Source organism: Pterocles gutturalis, unplaced genomic scaffold, assembly GCF_000699245.1.
Source record: "Pterocles gutturalis isolate BGI_N339 unplaced genomic scaffold, ASM69924v1 scaffold43380, whole genome shotgun sequence".
In the NCBI taxonomy this organism is placed as follows: Eukaryota; Metazoa; Chordata; class Aves; order Pterocliformes; family Pteroclidae; genus Pterocles; species Pterocles gutturalis.
In genome coordinates, this window is record NW_010144859.1 from 1 (window position 1) to 16,097 (window position 16,097).

Here is a 16,097-nt window from a genome sequence, read left to right on the forward strand (position 1 = left end):
GACTAAGTCAATGCAATAAGCTTCTAGCACAGATTTTTTAGAATATTATTCGACAGCCATCACCTGGATTGCTCACTTGTCTGCACCCCCGTTTATTTCGACATTATCACATCAACCTCAAGCAAACATTACTAATAGAGATGGAAGCGGCAGAAAAGGATCTACTCAGTGTTTGCACTGCAGATATGATTCACAGATACAGAATCCCAGGTTCCTTTACTGGTGCTCTAAGCCCTTTCTTGCTGAACAGGTTAAATGATGACCAGCAAGAACTGAAACACGTCTTTAACACCAGCCACCAGCACCTGTTTCACCCTGAATTCCTTGAAAACTTTCCCATTCCTCCAGCCACCAGCAGTACCCACTGTTTCTGTTATAGCTTCTTACCGCTCAGACTATGGAAAGACCATTAAGACCCCCCCCCAACCTCCCTCTTTATGTATTTATTTAATTAATTCTTCCTGATGAACAGTTCTAGGGAACTTACTTCAAAGCAGTAATCGATACATCACCATTCGTGTGACATTAACTAACCAGCAGGAACTTCCACTTCCTGTAACACTCTGTGACTTGAAAGTTGTGCAACACCTTTAGTAAACACTTCCTCATATAGGAACAAGAATAAAGCCGAACAACTCCCTCCCTCCCTCTCGTTTGTTCACTGCACAAGAGAGGACTGCTCCAAGCAGCCGGGCTGGGAACCCAACCTTCCCAGACCACTGCCAGACAAGGGCAACTGAGATGACGAACGCACTTCTCCTTTCTGTTGTTTTGCTACATTTTCTCCAACAAGGTATGGCTATTATTTTTTCCCCTCTAATCTTTTATCAGTGGTTCCTATGGCTAACTTTGTACGGCTTTTATGAATTTTTAATTATTAACACGTAGGTAATACGGAAGAACAGTGACTTAAAGCCATTTACAAACGGTATTGCTGAAGCTAGGGATGGTTGCTTTTTTTTCTCTTTTTGTTCGAAGTGATTTTCTAAAATTCTCTAGTTAGAGAAGTATTTACTCGTGTGACAACTGGCCACAGCTTGCCTGAAGACCCAGAACCGGTCAGTTTTGTGAGACAATTAAGAACATACTTCCCCTGCAAGTGAGCGAAAAATTTATCCAACTGGGACAACTTATTACTCTGACAGCACCTTGGCCTTAAATAAAATGACTTTAATTTGATTTCTATTAATGACATTACCTGAATTAAAATAGTTAGCACCCTTATTACCTGCATGGTACTTCAGGTTATGAGTATTTGTATGGCTTTACCTTAACAGATCACAATTTTTTTTCCCCCACGTACATTGTTTCTTTCAATTCATGTCAACAGGGAACAGATTTTTTTTTCAGCGCTTGGCATGCACAAGCATGCACGGGTTTTATCCACATAACTACACGTGTAATTTGTATTCAGGCAGCTATCTTTAAGATTTCCTTATTTGCACAGAATGTCTGAAAATGTGCACAGCACTAATGCTTAAGGTGTTAAATATTTTGTGTTTTGACAAAAACCAAACCTTCATTGTCAGTGAAATCCTCACTAGTGATTTTTCTTCCTGGTTTAGACTCTTGGAAAAGTACATAATGATTTATTCCCTATTAGCACTTTTTGTAGCTGTTGTACGAGGCCCAAGGAATTTTTTTTCCTCCTTAAAGCTACTGACTCAAGACAATGCCTGAAGCCAGACAAAGACAATATACTGAGTTGATTAAAACATTACCTCTAAGAAACGATTTGTTCCAGAACAAAACTAACCTGTTTTCCTCGAAGCACTGTGTGTATCACACTGCAGGAAAAGGATAAGTTCAGGTCTGAGTCTCCATTCAAATCTAGCCTCAACCTGAACCATTTGGGCTTTGGAAAGAGGCTGCAGGAGGGAGGGGATGGATAAAACAGGAGCACAGAAATCTGTTCCGAGAGATGTAAAATATTGCTGTGATCATTACATCAGAACATACTTTAAGCTCATGGAAAGACTAAGTCTGCAAAGCAGAAGATATTTTTTTTTTAAAAGCAAATGTTACTTAAAATAAAATACAAACATCCCTGTAAATTAGAGTGACAAACTTGCACTTTATTACTGCACGTTGTTATTTGCTAACAGCACGTGCACGGGCAGTTACTGTGTCCTGTGCAATGGCTCAGCTCCTGTATGATAACTGCTCGGGATTTATTACCATTACACCCCCATCCCTTCCTTTACAGCACTCAGCTTTACCAAGACACAACCAAGTTTATTCTGCAATTACTTTTGGAAAGGGTTTAATCCCATAAACCCGTTATGAAGAATTAATCTGTTTATTTTACTGAAACAATTTGCACGAGGATGTGCTGTTGTTCCAGATATAGAAAATTACAGTAATTGGATGTCCCACTCTTGTAAAAATCCGGCCTTGAGGCAGACAATTAAAATGGGAGTTGCACTCTCCCTTTGTTGTTTGTGGTTTGGGTTGTTTTTTTTTTCTCAAATACAGGCTCTCGTGCTTCATGCTGAGCCCTCAAGAATTTGCCAATTCAGATGAAATGACCTTTTGTAGGAGATGAAAGAACTCGGGAGGCATATAGAACCTGCTGTTGTCTTGTTGGAAACTACCACATCCCTTGAACGCCCCTGTTTTCTGTACACCAGCTGCTGTTATTAACTTCAAATGATGCAACGTGTGCTGACCACCCCTGCAAGTCACGCCACAAATTAACTTTTGTCAATATTCACTGAGAAAACACAAAGAAACGCTCTTCATCAGCTCTGTATTTGCTCAACAGGGTCTTTAGAGCCACTGCAGACATACGACACACCTTCCAAGACCAGTTAAAAGGGTTAGGTGAGTTAAGGAATCAACTGGATTCCTTACCACCTTCAAGATTTTCCTATTTTACTGCCTATCTCCTAATATTTTACCCAGCCTTGTCCAACTGCCTTCTCCAGCCCTTCTGCTGCCACAAGTACTTCTGCGAGAAGACCAGCTGAAAAGCTTTCTACAGGAGAAGTCTAGGCTTGGTCCAGATTTGTGGTGAACCCCATGAGCTTATTTGCTTATCTAGAGGCAGTCTTAACTTGTATGTCACCATGTGACAAAGTTTAGAGGTCACTAAATGCACAGAACCGTGGACCTGAGTTCACGTTCTCTGCAAAATCTGAAGGCGAAGGTTGCAGCTTGCGTAGCTGGTCTAGCGTGTCGGGACTCGAAACGATGGATTGGCGCGGGGGAAAGAAATGCAAAGTGAGTTGCATAAACTATTTTGACACCTGGAAATAGCCAGGGATGTTAACTCCTTTGAAATCCAGACTGTAACAAACCTGACGTGAGGGCACATGAAGGGGGTGAGCAGAGCAGCTGAGCACGGGCCAGCGCAGAGGATCCACGGGAAACAAGTGGTGCAACAGATGAATGACTATGCAGCCCAAAAGGATGTCTTGACAGACACGAAATACAGTATTTAATCAGCTAATATTGTGTTTTCATAAACATACATCTGTTTCTCCCTAGGGAGCACGAGCAAGAAATTACCTGGAGTTAAGCAATACGAAGTAGTTTATCCACGGAAATTGCACACTGTACATAAAAGAGACGTAGAAAGAGACCAAGAGGTATTGAAAGAGATAACATTTGTTTTCCTGGGAGATGGGGAGGGTTTCTGGAGTCAGAGGACCCTTGGTTTTCAAGGGTAAGAGAATTTGGAGACAGACACTTGATCTTGCAAAAGGCAATGAAAGAGAAGACCTGGAAGAGCGATCCCCTGTCTGGTAGGCACGGGCTGTGAGGTGTGCTCAGGGGACAGCGAAGTCCCTGGATGCCACCCGTGGGGCTTCTGCACTTGTATCTCTGCAAAGGTGTAGGGTTTGGTACTACTTTCAATTTGAGGTCAATTAAATCAAATGCTTAAAAGCAAGCATGCTCTTACTTACTTCAAGAGAGTGTTATGAAAGTGTTTGAATCTAAGCATCTGCTTCAGCACTTTCCCAAATACGCAGGATATGTGCTTATGATTGTAGAAATGCATCTGCAAAGTTACATTTGTTCCTCTAATTAAAAAATATGAAACAGAGTGACCTCCTGCTTATTCTATAACTGCCAGAATACTTATTTTTGGTGGGAAGAGGAGGAAAAGAATGCAGTTGGCAATTCGGTAACAGCCAGCTCCTAGTGAGGCCAGGGATCGTAACAGTCCATATTCTAACACTTCAATCTGTTTACAGACAAAATACGATGACACAATGGAGTACGGAATCAAAGCCAACGGAGAGGAAGTCATACTGCACCTAGAAAAAAATAAGTAGGTTCAGTTCAACTTTTTCCTTGAGCAAAAAATAATAAGAAATGCAATAATCCTTAATAATTCAGCTTCCAGCACTCCCTACTCTAACACTACTGCTGTTGGACTTTGAGTAGTATAATACATAGTGCATTGATAAAATGCTTCATGGAAATTTAAACCATGGAGATCCCACCTCCTTGGTCGAAGAGCTGAACAGCATTGAAACAGGCTGTGCAGAGGGTGCAGAGGAGCAGCAGGCTCTGTTACAGAACAAAGCACCCAAAGAAAAAGTCCAAAACTGCCCAGAGCAACGCAAAATAAAGCCCAGCGGTGACTATCTGCCTCCTGGCTCCACCATAATATTTAACATGGGATCAAACAAGCCTGCTTAATAGGTACTTTTCAAATGGCTGTGTAAATACAATAGTATTATAATCAGTTCATGTTAAATATAGGCTATAATTAACTGCTTGCTTGTTTTAATCTAATCTAAATATTTGGAAGGGGGAAAGGGGAATTATACTGCACTAAATCCCACTCTTTAGAAAGAAATGAGACTGTGGCAGTTTGGGGTAGCTGCCCAAACAGAAGTGGATGTAGACTTGCTTTGCTGCTAGATTAAAGTTAAGCACCTCCGCTGCACAGGAGCCCGAGCGCACAGAGCCTTGCAGCATCTGGCCCTCCACCGCAAATCACAAATGTGTGTGCTGACCAGAAACCCAAAGGCACCCTTCCCAGGGCCGGCAGAAACACCATAATTTATTCCATAGTCGCGATGTCCTCCTCTGAAGGTTCAGGAACATGTGTGTGCACAGAAAGAGTTTTATTTAGCCAGAAAAGAAAAATCAAGCTCAGCTAGAACAAAGATAAGAACTCGTGCTAGCAAAGCTATAAAAAAAGCTGTGAGCCAAAAAACTGGACAAATATACGTTAGTGCGATCTCCGCACAGAATCTGCGTGTGTGCACACGTACACATACGTGTAGGCACGGGCAGACGGGGAACAGCTCCTCCACTGCCCTAGATCTTTGCTATTTATGACCAGTGGGAGTAAACTGGGAAGAGAACAGCGCAGCACCATTTCACAGGCACTGCGGAGTGGGGGAAACGTCTGCACAAACTGGAGACCAAGAAAGGATCAATACTGCATATGTAATTATACATTTACTTTCAGATCTACTAGGAGATTAGTTTATACCAATGAAATAAGTAGACTTGAATTGCTTTCTTATTTTAGAAGTCTCCCTTTGTTTGAGTAAGGATTACGAACAGGCAGAATTCCCCACCCAGCAGCTTTGCTTCCCTGGTTTTTCGATACTAATAATAACCCGAGTAATCATTTGAATTCCCTGCATACTTGGCGCGTTATGTAATTGTCTCATTTCTAGATGACTACAATTTATTTTGAGTAATAATTTCGCTTGTCTCTTTGCAGGCATCTATTAGCTCAAGACTATTCTGAAACAGTTTATTCTGATGATGGTCGACAAATAACAACAAGTCCTCAGATCAAGGTAATAAAAAAAAAAAGTTTCCTTCCCTTATACTTGCAGCCTGGAGGAGGTTCAAATGAGATTCACGGGTCCATGAAATAACAGCACGTATCAGACAGAAAGAAAAGATTTTAAATCAGGTTCTAAGCACTGTAATTTAGGATGTCTCTGAAGGGGCAGGGAAGACGTTACTCGCGGCTTTGGCAGAGCCACACTGATTTACACCTGATGAGAACAGACACACGGCTTGTCTTTCAAAAAGACACTTTTTACCTTGTTGGCTGATGAACACATTTTCTGAGTCAAATTTCTCTCTTTTGTCAGGAAAGGGAGTGGAGCCAGGGCCACTCCACTGCTTTCCTGACTTTGCCCTCCCAACTTTGCAAATTAATCGCAACTCCCTGACTTGCCTTTACACCCTAATCTCCCTGAGATCATACATTCTGATAAAGACCCATTTCCTCCCTGTCTCACATTACCACCCACGCTCCCAGCGAAGGCACTGCAGGTTACCCCAGGTGGTTCCTCTGAGCCATGACCAATCGGTTATTTGGATCCAGACACAAAGGAAGTCACTGCAGGAGTTATTTTTTCATTAACTGTGCGCTCATGGGTCTTATCTTCACCAAAGCTCTCACCTGCAGCCCCTTATCCAATGTCATGCCATGTGTTTTAACACATGAAATTTGGAACACAGAGCCTAACGTTCCTTGTCATGGAGCCACTGGCAGGAACAGGAGGAACTTGAGTGAAATAAATGTGCATACAGAAATCTGGGTTGGTTTTGGGGTTTTTTGCTTTTTTTTTTTTTTTTGTGGAAAAAGATTCCATTTCCGATTGCTCCAATTACTTTCACTCCCTGAATGCATCCTGTAAAAAGCAAATAAAGGCACCTACACCTGGTTAAAGACAATCCCAAACAGGCTGACCTGTGCAGCTTGCTGAATCAAGAATTCCTACATTGTGGATATTTTATTATTTCTCTTCTGTCCTCCTCAAAGGACGGGGAGTAAAGCTCCAGTAATTTTCACTCTGCTGATGTCTTCTTCACTGTAAGAAAGTTAGCACCCTGTGATGGAAGGAAGACACATAAACGTCCAAATATCAACGCGAAAACACAAGGCACAACGCATGCCAGTTTGAATTCTGTGTTACAGGTCTCTCTTAAGAAATCTATTACAGAAAATGCAATGGGTAAAAATTTTCCACACCACCTCAGTGACTTTGAAGTCTCTTTGAGCGCAGAAGTGTTCATTAGACCTTACATCCTTACGTCAATTAAACCGTGAAAAGTTTTCCCCTAATCATATGTTTTAATATAATACCTGCATTTTAATCTCATTGAAGTTAAGGCATTTAATTGTCGGGTTGATGTTAAAGGGTGTTTCCTTGAAATCTGGCCACAATAAAATCATTCAGTACGGAGCCTAATTCAGCCGAGCACATCAGTATATGCTGATTTTGAGCAGCACGCATGCATATTGCTATTTTCACGTCCCGTTGTGTATAGACCAGAGCCCACTGGATCTGTCACAATCTGGGTCACTCTGTGTTGAAGGAGAACAATAACGGCACCGTAGCAAACATGGAAATGGTCACCAGCTTTTTTCATTTGCAGAATCTGCTCAACAGGAGATTTGCTCAGGCAGCGTAGTTCGTTGTAGCTTGTAGTTGGCATAATTTATCTTCTGAAATCACTGGATCTGGGACAATCCATTGCAGTCAATGCGACACGGCCCAACGGGACAATGTATTTTTTCTTTCTGAACAGGATCACTGTTATTATGAAGGTTACATTCAGAACGACGCCGATTCTGTAGCAAGCATCAGTGCTTGCGAAGGTCTAAGGTAAGATGGAATTTGGGATGTTCAAGGTTCAGTATGAAAAGCTCAGTTGAAAGAATCTGCTCATTTCTAACTACTCAAGACACAGTGGTACAACATAAAAAGGCAAGAGGATGGGTGGTGAGCCTGAGAAGCTGCAGCAGAACATGGTTAGTGGAGTCCGGCCAAAGCCCAGACTTTGTGAACTATTCTTGCGTATCTTGTTGAGTTTAGATGTTAGCAGTGACCATTTATTTTGACATTTACTGCTCATAATGATTCAAAATCCTTAATTCCTTTCAATATTTCAGCTTTTCATCTCAATCAAAGATGAAAACCTATCTTTGGATTCCCCATTGAACTGGAATTCACTTTTCAATCAACTCTACTAGTACACAACCCCAAAATTTAAATCTCATTCATTTCCAAACCAGTTTCTTTTTGACTGACAGTCTCCTACTTAGAGACTTTACTGACCAGTCAAATATTCCAGCTGACTCAGCGGCTTTAATTTCTGCTTTAAATTCTTGTCACTGCCTGCACGCTGCCAGAGTATCCCATTGCATCAGTGTGTGCAATGGTCCGTGCGCTTGGGTTACACGCTGTTAGAGGTAGTGTTGCTATCTTGACCAGTCCTGTGGATTCAAAAGATCACAGCCTAACTGATTTTTTTAGTGGATATTTTGAGACCCGTGGTCAGAAGTACCTCATTGAACCCTTGGGAACTTCAGACAGAGAGGAACATGCAGTCTATAAGTATGAGAATCTCGAACAAGAGTCCATAAAAACCTGTGGACTAATCAATAATACCTGGGAAGAGGATTCAAATGACCCCATCAATGACATCTTCAAATCCAGCAACAGTCCAGAAGTAAGTACACAGTCAAGCAACAGCCCAGTAAGTACATGTCAGAAAAGAAATCGTGGCAGTAGAACTCTCTGAGTAGCACAAGTCTCACTCAGTCTGGTGGCACCTCCAGAAAAGCAGCGATCGCGAACAGTGAAGCATAATCAGATCTTAAAGAACCAGTGTAAGATCGCACAGATCTGAGATTTCAGAGGCACCACCTGGGTCAAGCCCTCCTGCACGTACTAATGGGTGCCCACATGCATCTTTAAACATCTAAATACTGCTTAATATCTAGCCTACCTTTCATAATCTTAATAATCATGTTAATATCTAGCCTACCTTTCACCATTTGAAAACAAGGCGGCCCCATCCAAACGGCTCAGCTAGAGAAATACCCTCATCATCACTACACGGGTTTGTAAAGGTTGAGACTGGAACACTTAAGAGTTAATTAAATTTATCTTTTCCTTAGATGAAAGCATACCTGAAAGCAAAAAAATATCTGGAGGTTTACATAGTTGCAGACAACACTTTGGTGAGTATTGAAATGTTTTTCTTCTCATTTGACCAGCTAGAGGGGAGCTTTCCAAAGCAGGTGGCACTCATATCGCTGGGCTCCTGCTACACTTGCAGTGCTAGGCTATGTTAACCACTGACTTCAGGAACAGGATTTCCTCACGTCGACTGATTTTGAAAAAAAAAATAAAACAAAAAGTAGACCAGCCATGGTGTGGTTTGCAATGCAATCTTCTGTGGGATACTTCTGATAAATCACTTTTTTTCCCCTCCTTTTCCTAACACACTGTAATCACTTTTTTAGTATAAGAAGTACGACGAAGATGTTAAAACTGTGAGACAAAGGATATTTGGAATAGTCAACTACATCAACACGGTAAGAGCAAAACCAGCAAAGTGAGGTTGAAATCCAATTGATTTATAACTTTTTTTCTTTTGCAAACATCATGAATTTTCATTATTACCTGTAGGAAAGTATGAAAACCGAACTTCTTTGTGATTTATGAAACAAATCTGTCCATATTATCCTGCTCTTTGCCTTCAGATAAGAGATTTCTATAAAGGAAGATTTATGCTGTATTTTCTTAACACTTGTTAAAGTGAACGACTGAAATCCTTCAAAAAGAATGGAGGGATTCTTGATTTCTTTTGCAAGTCAAATGTCTTCAAAAATATTGCTGGAATTTTCAAGCATTTTAAAGCCATTTTTCTAGTTGGTTTAAACGTGAGGGGAAATAAGATTTCATGTTTTGTTTGTTGGGTTTTTTTATTGCCACTTCAAAGAGCAGAAAACCTTAAATCAGGTCTGGAGTGGACTATATTGCACATGACCAAAGTGAACCAGTTACCAGGATAAGTGTTTGTTGCTGAAGTCTTCATAACATCCTTCGTTTCACAGCAATACTGTCCTCTGCTGCAGGTTTATAAGGCCATAAACATCTACGTGGCTTTAATTGGTCTAGAAATCTGGACAGACGGTGACAAATGCCTCCTGAGCCGTGCTGCAGGATTCACTCTGGACAGTTTCTCCAAGTGGCGTCTATCGGATTTACTAAAGAGGAAAAGAAACGACAATGCTCAGCTCTTAACGTGTGTATCGTTCTGTTTCCTATTTGCTTTTCCAAATGCGTTGAAATAATTTGCTCTTTAAAAATTGGTCACCAACCCAGAGACACTGTCTATACTGAACCGCAATTCATTCTTTCCAGGATCAGGTTATACCCACTATAGAACAAAAATGTCAACGCAGGCTCTGTTTTCTTGCTTTTATTTTCTTCACGAAGCACAATTACCTGCCAGAACGCAGTATCTAATTTTTCCATCCAAATCCCTACAGAGACAGGCAACATCTCAATCTCTCCTTTTCCCTGCTCCGGTCACAGAACACTTGAGTGTCCTGAAGACCGCAGCACAGTCTAACGACCCGAGGAGCCATGACACGAGGTTTAACGGCTGGGAAATGCACGTTGCCAAACTAAACCAGCACCACTCCACTATCCTGGCTCGCGTTCAATGGTCCTGATTCACCCAAGCACTTTGCTACATTTCAATCACTTCATCAAGCCCTTCACACTCAAACAGATGCTTTAAGTCTGATGAACTGCGATGTAATTGAAGTAAAAATCTAAAATGAAAAGCGTATTGAATTGTTTTCTGATTTGCAGTGATCTTAAGCATGTCATCAAACATTGTATTAAATCAGAGACGCAAACCAGAGCTGGGAGCGAGTACCCGCGGAGAGCCTTCCGCCTGGTTAGCAAAGCAGACCTGACCCCAGCTCTGCTCCCCGGTCACTTCGCTGCATTTCACTCTGCGCTTCTTCTTCCTTCCAGAGGCTACGACTTTGAGGGGACAACGATTGGATTAGCCTTTCTGAAATCCATATGCAGTGATATATACTCTGCAGGTATTATTCAGGTCTGATTTACTTTTGTTTATTTTATTTTTTTAAAGGCTTTTCTATGTTTTTCACTCAACCAGCAAAGGTTTATGGAAATTATTGGGTGCACGACACTTTCAGTTCTCTGTCTGGTTCATATCACTACTTTTTTAGACTGTGGAAATTCACAGTCTGAGATTTTGTTTTAAAGGAAGTGCAGAGTATAAAGAAGTGACACACAAAGCATGGTATCTATGTTATCTAAATACCAACATCAAACTCGGATACTCGGAATACCAGGCGCCAAGAGAGTCAAAGGAGAGAAATAAATGATTTTGTGCCTCTACCTTAAGGTTCCCTGCTCTGACCAGGGAACTGGTTGTGACTGTCATGATGCATATCATCAGTTTGGCCACTTAATCCCAGCTGCCTGAACTACTGTACTTAAACTTCAGCCTAAACAGATCCAAAACTTTACCAACAACACCGGGAACTCAACTGTTGCACCCAGCTTCAGAAGCTGGGCTTGTTGGTAAGAGGAATAACCCCCGTGAAACCCCAGCTTTCCCACACCATAAGGAAATCCTAGGATGACCATAAAACCAGAATGCTTTTCGAGGTGAGGGGATGCATTTTGTAGCTGTGGGATTTGCAATCCCATGCTGGAAGAGTACGATCAGCACACCATCTGTGCTTTACGCATTTCCACCACCACCTGCGGTTCAGACATCTGGATTTCACTCCAAGGCAGCACCAAACACCGAGCTAAGAGTGAAGATGGAGGGAGCATCTGCCTTTCCTTGCTGTACACACACACCACACTGTATATAATAGTCACCTTGGTGTAACGAGTAATAATTATATTGCACCCATGTAATTACCCTAAGCACGGAGACAGCTATCCAGAAAGGATTAAATGTTTCAGATGTTCAGTTCCTCTTAACTCGCAGTTGTTACTTGGCAGCCTGACTTCCTCATGTTTGTTTAAAAACTAATTATATCCATTTACTCATGTCCGTTAGTGGTATCATCTCCTTGCTATTATAATACAATCCAGCATAAACCGTGGAATAGATGCACGCAGGGGTTGAACAACATATCAATCCTTGTGTAGCCCTGAGAATAATTTCACTTGAAGGAAATTTGTCCTATTTCTTAGCCACACAGCTTCTCTGATGTTCCTGCTTGTTCTAGAACACTCACAGAAATCACTAATAGTCTGTTCTTATCTCTACAGGATCACAACAGAAACGAAATTGCAGTTGCAGCTACCATGGCACACGAGATGGGACACAACCTCGGCATGAGTCACGACACTGACGCCTGCACATGTAGTGCTAAAGTTTGTATCATGACAGATACTGTCAGGTAGGAGTTTGGATGAAAAGGCGAGGGTGTTAACGCACCGGGCGGTTAAGGATGGCGTTTCCAAAATGGAGCAGAAATTATTTTTGTCCTCTGAGATTATTCCGATCAAATAATACAAAAAGAAGAGAAAAATGACAAAATTCCAGCCATTGTAAGATATTCCCAGGTGGATACTCTCCCCCAAGAAAACCCCAAAACAACAACAAAAACCAGCTTTAGTCACTTTTGGATAACATAGCTTTCCATGTGTGGTGGGGCCTTCACTTCAAACCATAAATCATTTCTTCCTTACAATGAAACTACTCGAAACTGCTGTGGTATCTCAGAGCCTGACAAAGATTTACCTAAAGTATATTTTTGTCCTCTACCCTGAAGAAGCCTCCTGTGAAAACCACACAAAGTGCCTGCACCTCCAAAAACCACCCATTAGACAGAACCTGAGTTCAGTTTTCGTCTCTAGTTGAATACCCTGAGCCTCTGCTGGACAGCCGAGTGGAAAACTCCTAACGCCTGAAGCATCAGGCTCAAATTACATAGACCAGGCTTAAATCTTCGAGATGGGGATTTAATGCAGTGTTGGCGTTTAGTACAGTAACTTTTTTCTGGTCTGTTTCCATTTTTCTGCTCTAAGTAGGAAAGAGCCATTGTATTTATTAGTATATGTCTTGGGAATAACGGTTGCAGCCAATAGTTTGGGGTATGGTCACTTGTTTCATTTCTCTTGTAAAGGGCATTGCCTCTCCTTGCCTGTGCCAATCCCAACGTAAATCCTCCTGCTTTCTCCATATAGTTCTATCATCCCCAAGAAATTCAGCTCTTGCAGCCTCCAGAGTTTTGAGAGATACATGTTGAGCGAGATGCCAAAATGCTTAACTAACATCCCAGACATGAGCAGCATCATCGCACCTCCAACCTGCGGAAACAGCTTTGTGGAAAGAGGAGAGGAATGTGACTGCGGCACTCCTGAGGTATCTGCATAACCCAGAATAAAATAATATTTGGAGGAAGCAAAGAGTTTTATTCTGGCTGCGCAGCAGAGGGTTTCTGTTAGTTTCAGAGGTAGCCAGTTCAAAGCTGGCTGAAATATTTCTGTAGAAACTGTGGTCACCCCTACAAATCGCATGCCAAAGGGTGGGAAAGATGGCTGCACGGTTTGTCATCCTGCGCTGACAGAGGAACTGAGAATGGGGAAAAGTCAGAACAGAACCATCGCGGTAGAAATAAGCAAGTTCCCCGCAAAATTTCTATCTATTTATTTTCATAAACATGCTTTGCATTCATCCATGCGCCCACTGACACTGGCTGGCACGGCTTCTAGTGACAATGGTTTTCAGGAAAGCAACGTGCAGGTCCCAGATAGCCTTCCCTCCCTCGATAACCCCGTCCGGGATGGTTCGTGGAGGGGATCAGCCCCTGGAGCAGGAGCTCTGATTGCCTGTTCTGCCACAGGAGTGCACAAATGACTGCTGCGACCCCGAGACATGCAAGCTGACGGCGGGTTCCACGTGTGCACATGGAGACTGCTGTGAAAACTGCCAAGTAAGACTCCTTTCAATCTCTTTTTTTTGCCCATGAGAAAGTAGCACTACACCTTTCCAAAGAACCAGCCCTCTTTACCTGTAATCGCTGACCTAGCACTGCGATGACAAGCGCGCTTTGTCCATCCCGAACTACACCACAACCATCAATTCACTCAGTCTTTCAGCATCCTGGAGAAATGAGCGTTCTGGTTGCCCGTTTTCTCCTGGAAAGAAAAGCCGAGGCACAACCAAGGCAAAAAACTCGTCTATGACATAACCAATTTTAAATTAGATACGGAACTGGCCCCTCATGCAACCTGTACAGCAAGAATGAGATTTTTCTCCCCTAACCTTAGCCCTCTAGTTCACTGTAATTTCTAACTAGCATGGAAGAGCACTGTGTTAAGTGTGGCACTGCTCTCCTCCTGCAGTACAAAAGCTCAGGAGCTGTTTGCCGAGCAGTGAAGCACGACTGTGACCTGGCTGAGATGTGCACCGGCTATTCTGCCAATTGCCCAGCGGATCGATTCCGTGTGAACGGATATCCCTGCAACTACGGCGAAGGCTATTGCTACATGGGAAGCTGTCCCACGCGAGAAAACCAGTGCAAAGCTGCTTTCGGACCGCGTGAGTACCAGCTGGCATTGAAAAATCAGGTTGCCTAGGTCAAAAGAGAGAGAGGTGGGCTTTGTCTGCTAGCACAAAGACCTTTTGTAAACCAGGAACGGAGTATCTACGTAAGAGTTCTAGTCTGTAGCATACACTTTATTATTATTATTTTTATATTTACCCTGTAAGTGATGATAATCATGTGAGCCGAAGCTCCGAGCATATATTTCTAGAGAAAAGGGAAGTGGTAAGCGTATTCCTCTTTTGCACAATGGTTTTAAGACAACTTTGGAATAGAGCTGCGTGAGTATTCTTTGCTTGATAAGAAGAGGAAATGTCTGTATTTCAAATTAGTGTCCGGATTTAGCCCGCCTTTATGTTTCTGAAGGTGTATGGTGGCTTACCCTCTTCCCAGTCCTAAACCATCTCCAGTTCTGACTGTGTCCCTTCTCCTCAGCAAGGTCGATAGGTTTGTACTGGAGAGGGAGAGAACACCCAGGACAGGTTCTGCTGTGTGTACACAATTTAATTTAATGCATGAGGTGCCAGAGAGTCATTTAGGCCCTTGGGCAACTTCACCGGGCAAGGCCATTTCCTAAACAGGCAAAGGAAATTGAATATTATTAGTCTGCACAGGCAGAGAACCTAAACTAACCCCACTGCGTTTTCCTCTTTCACAGAGGCTACTGAAGGTGCAGCTTCCTGCTACCGGATGAACGAGAAAGGGGTATATTACGGATACTGCAGAAAAGAAAAAGGTAGTCACGTCCCGTGTAGAAAAAAGTAAGCACTGTGTTACAGAATTTGCTGGGATTTGGGAAGAGAGACCGTTCCTATTCAAATTAAGAGACTGAAGCAAAGAGCACGCTATTCTAGATGGCACACGTGTCCGTTTGTCCCTTCTTGATCACTGTGAATATTGTGGCAAAGACAATGCTAAGAAAACTAGTTTTTGCTTGTGAGGATGACTCTGTGTGTGTGCATGCATGTGCAGGTAAGTACAGGGGAGGGATTTTTGGATAAAAAACTTGAACCTCAGGTAAACCCCAGAAGTTGAGGACAGGTCAGTTAAACACTCACTTCTGCAAATTTACTGCGGGCTCCCTAATAAGCTAAAGAGGAATTAAGAACCTGCCACTTTCTACTCACAAACCAACCTGAAAAGACCACGAACCAGAATTCCCTTCTGCAGCTATTTCTTTCAAGCTCCTGTAGAAACACAACAAATCCAAGCCAGAGGAGAGACCAGCTCTGACAGTTTTGCTGTGCCACGTCGTTCCTCTAGCAGCTCTTGTTCTCCTTCCAGAGATATAATGTGTGGAAAGCTGTTCTGTACTGGGGGGCAGGAGATGCCTCGGGACGGGAGCCTGGTGACGTTTGAGTCCTGCAAAGCAAGTTTCCCTAGAAACGGAGAAGTAGACCCAGGGATGATTCTCAACGGAACAAAGTGTGGGAATGGGATGGTTAGTAGAGAAAAACTTCTCTCCTTATTTTTTCCCCTCTTTCAGTCTTGCTTATATCATTAGCTCTTTTACCAGACAAGAAAGATTTTAAATAGAGAAGACTGAAGTGGACACTAAACTACTGATCTCATTTGCCAGACCTTCTGCCTGGCTCCTATCACAAAGCAAAGAGGAACTTCTGTTGTTCCAAATTCCTTATGCTTGACTGCTGTCTTGTTGTTTTTCACTAATAGAAATATATGTAGCAGCAGAAACATACCTTTGTATGAAGGGTTAAAAGATCATACACAAATTACTATTTTAAAATTATTAATTATA

At 42.3% G+C, this 16,097-nt stretch overlaps 1 protein-coding gene across 1 annotated transcript; it reads left to right on the plus strand.

The window, feature by feature from the left end:
• Nucleotides 1-741: 741 nt before the first annotated feature.
• Nucleotides 742-15,779, plus strand: LOC104470343 (zinc metalloproteinase-disintegrin-like NaMP; the record flags this gene model as incomplete). The annotated part of the gene is made up of 16 exons (XM_010085217.1): nucleotides 742-793; nucleotides 3,490-3,590; nucleotides 4,200-4,276; nucleotides 5,693-5,771; nucleotides 7,522-7,598; nucleotides 8,250-8,445; nucleotides 8,897-8,959; nucleotides 9,245-9,316; nucleotides 9,860-10,029; nucleotides 10,773-10,857; nucleotides 12,057-12,187; nucleotides 12,978-13,155; nucleotides 13,637-13,726; nucleotides 14,139-14,334; nucleotides 14,997-15,099; nucleotides 15,623-15,779. Coding segments are annotated over exons 1-16 (1,827 nt in total), but the record flags the coding sequence as incomplete, so codon positions are not given.
• Nucleotides 15,780-16,097: the final 318 nt, after the last annotated feature.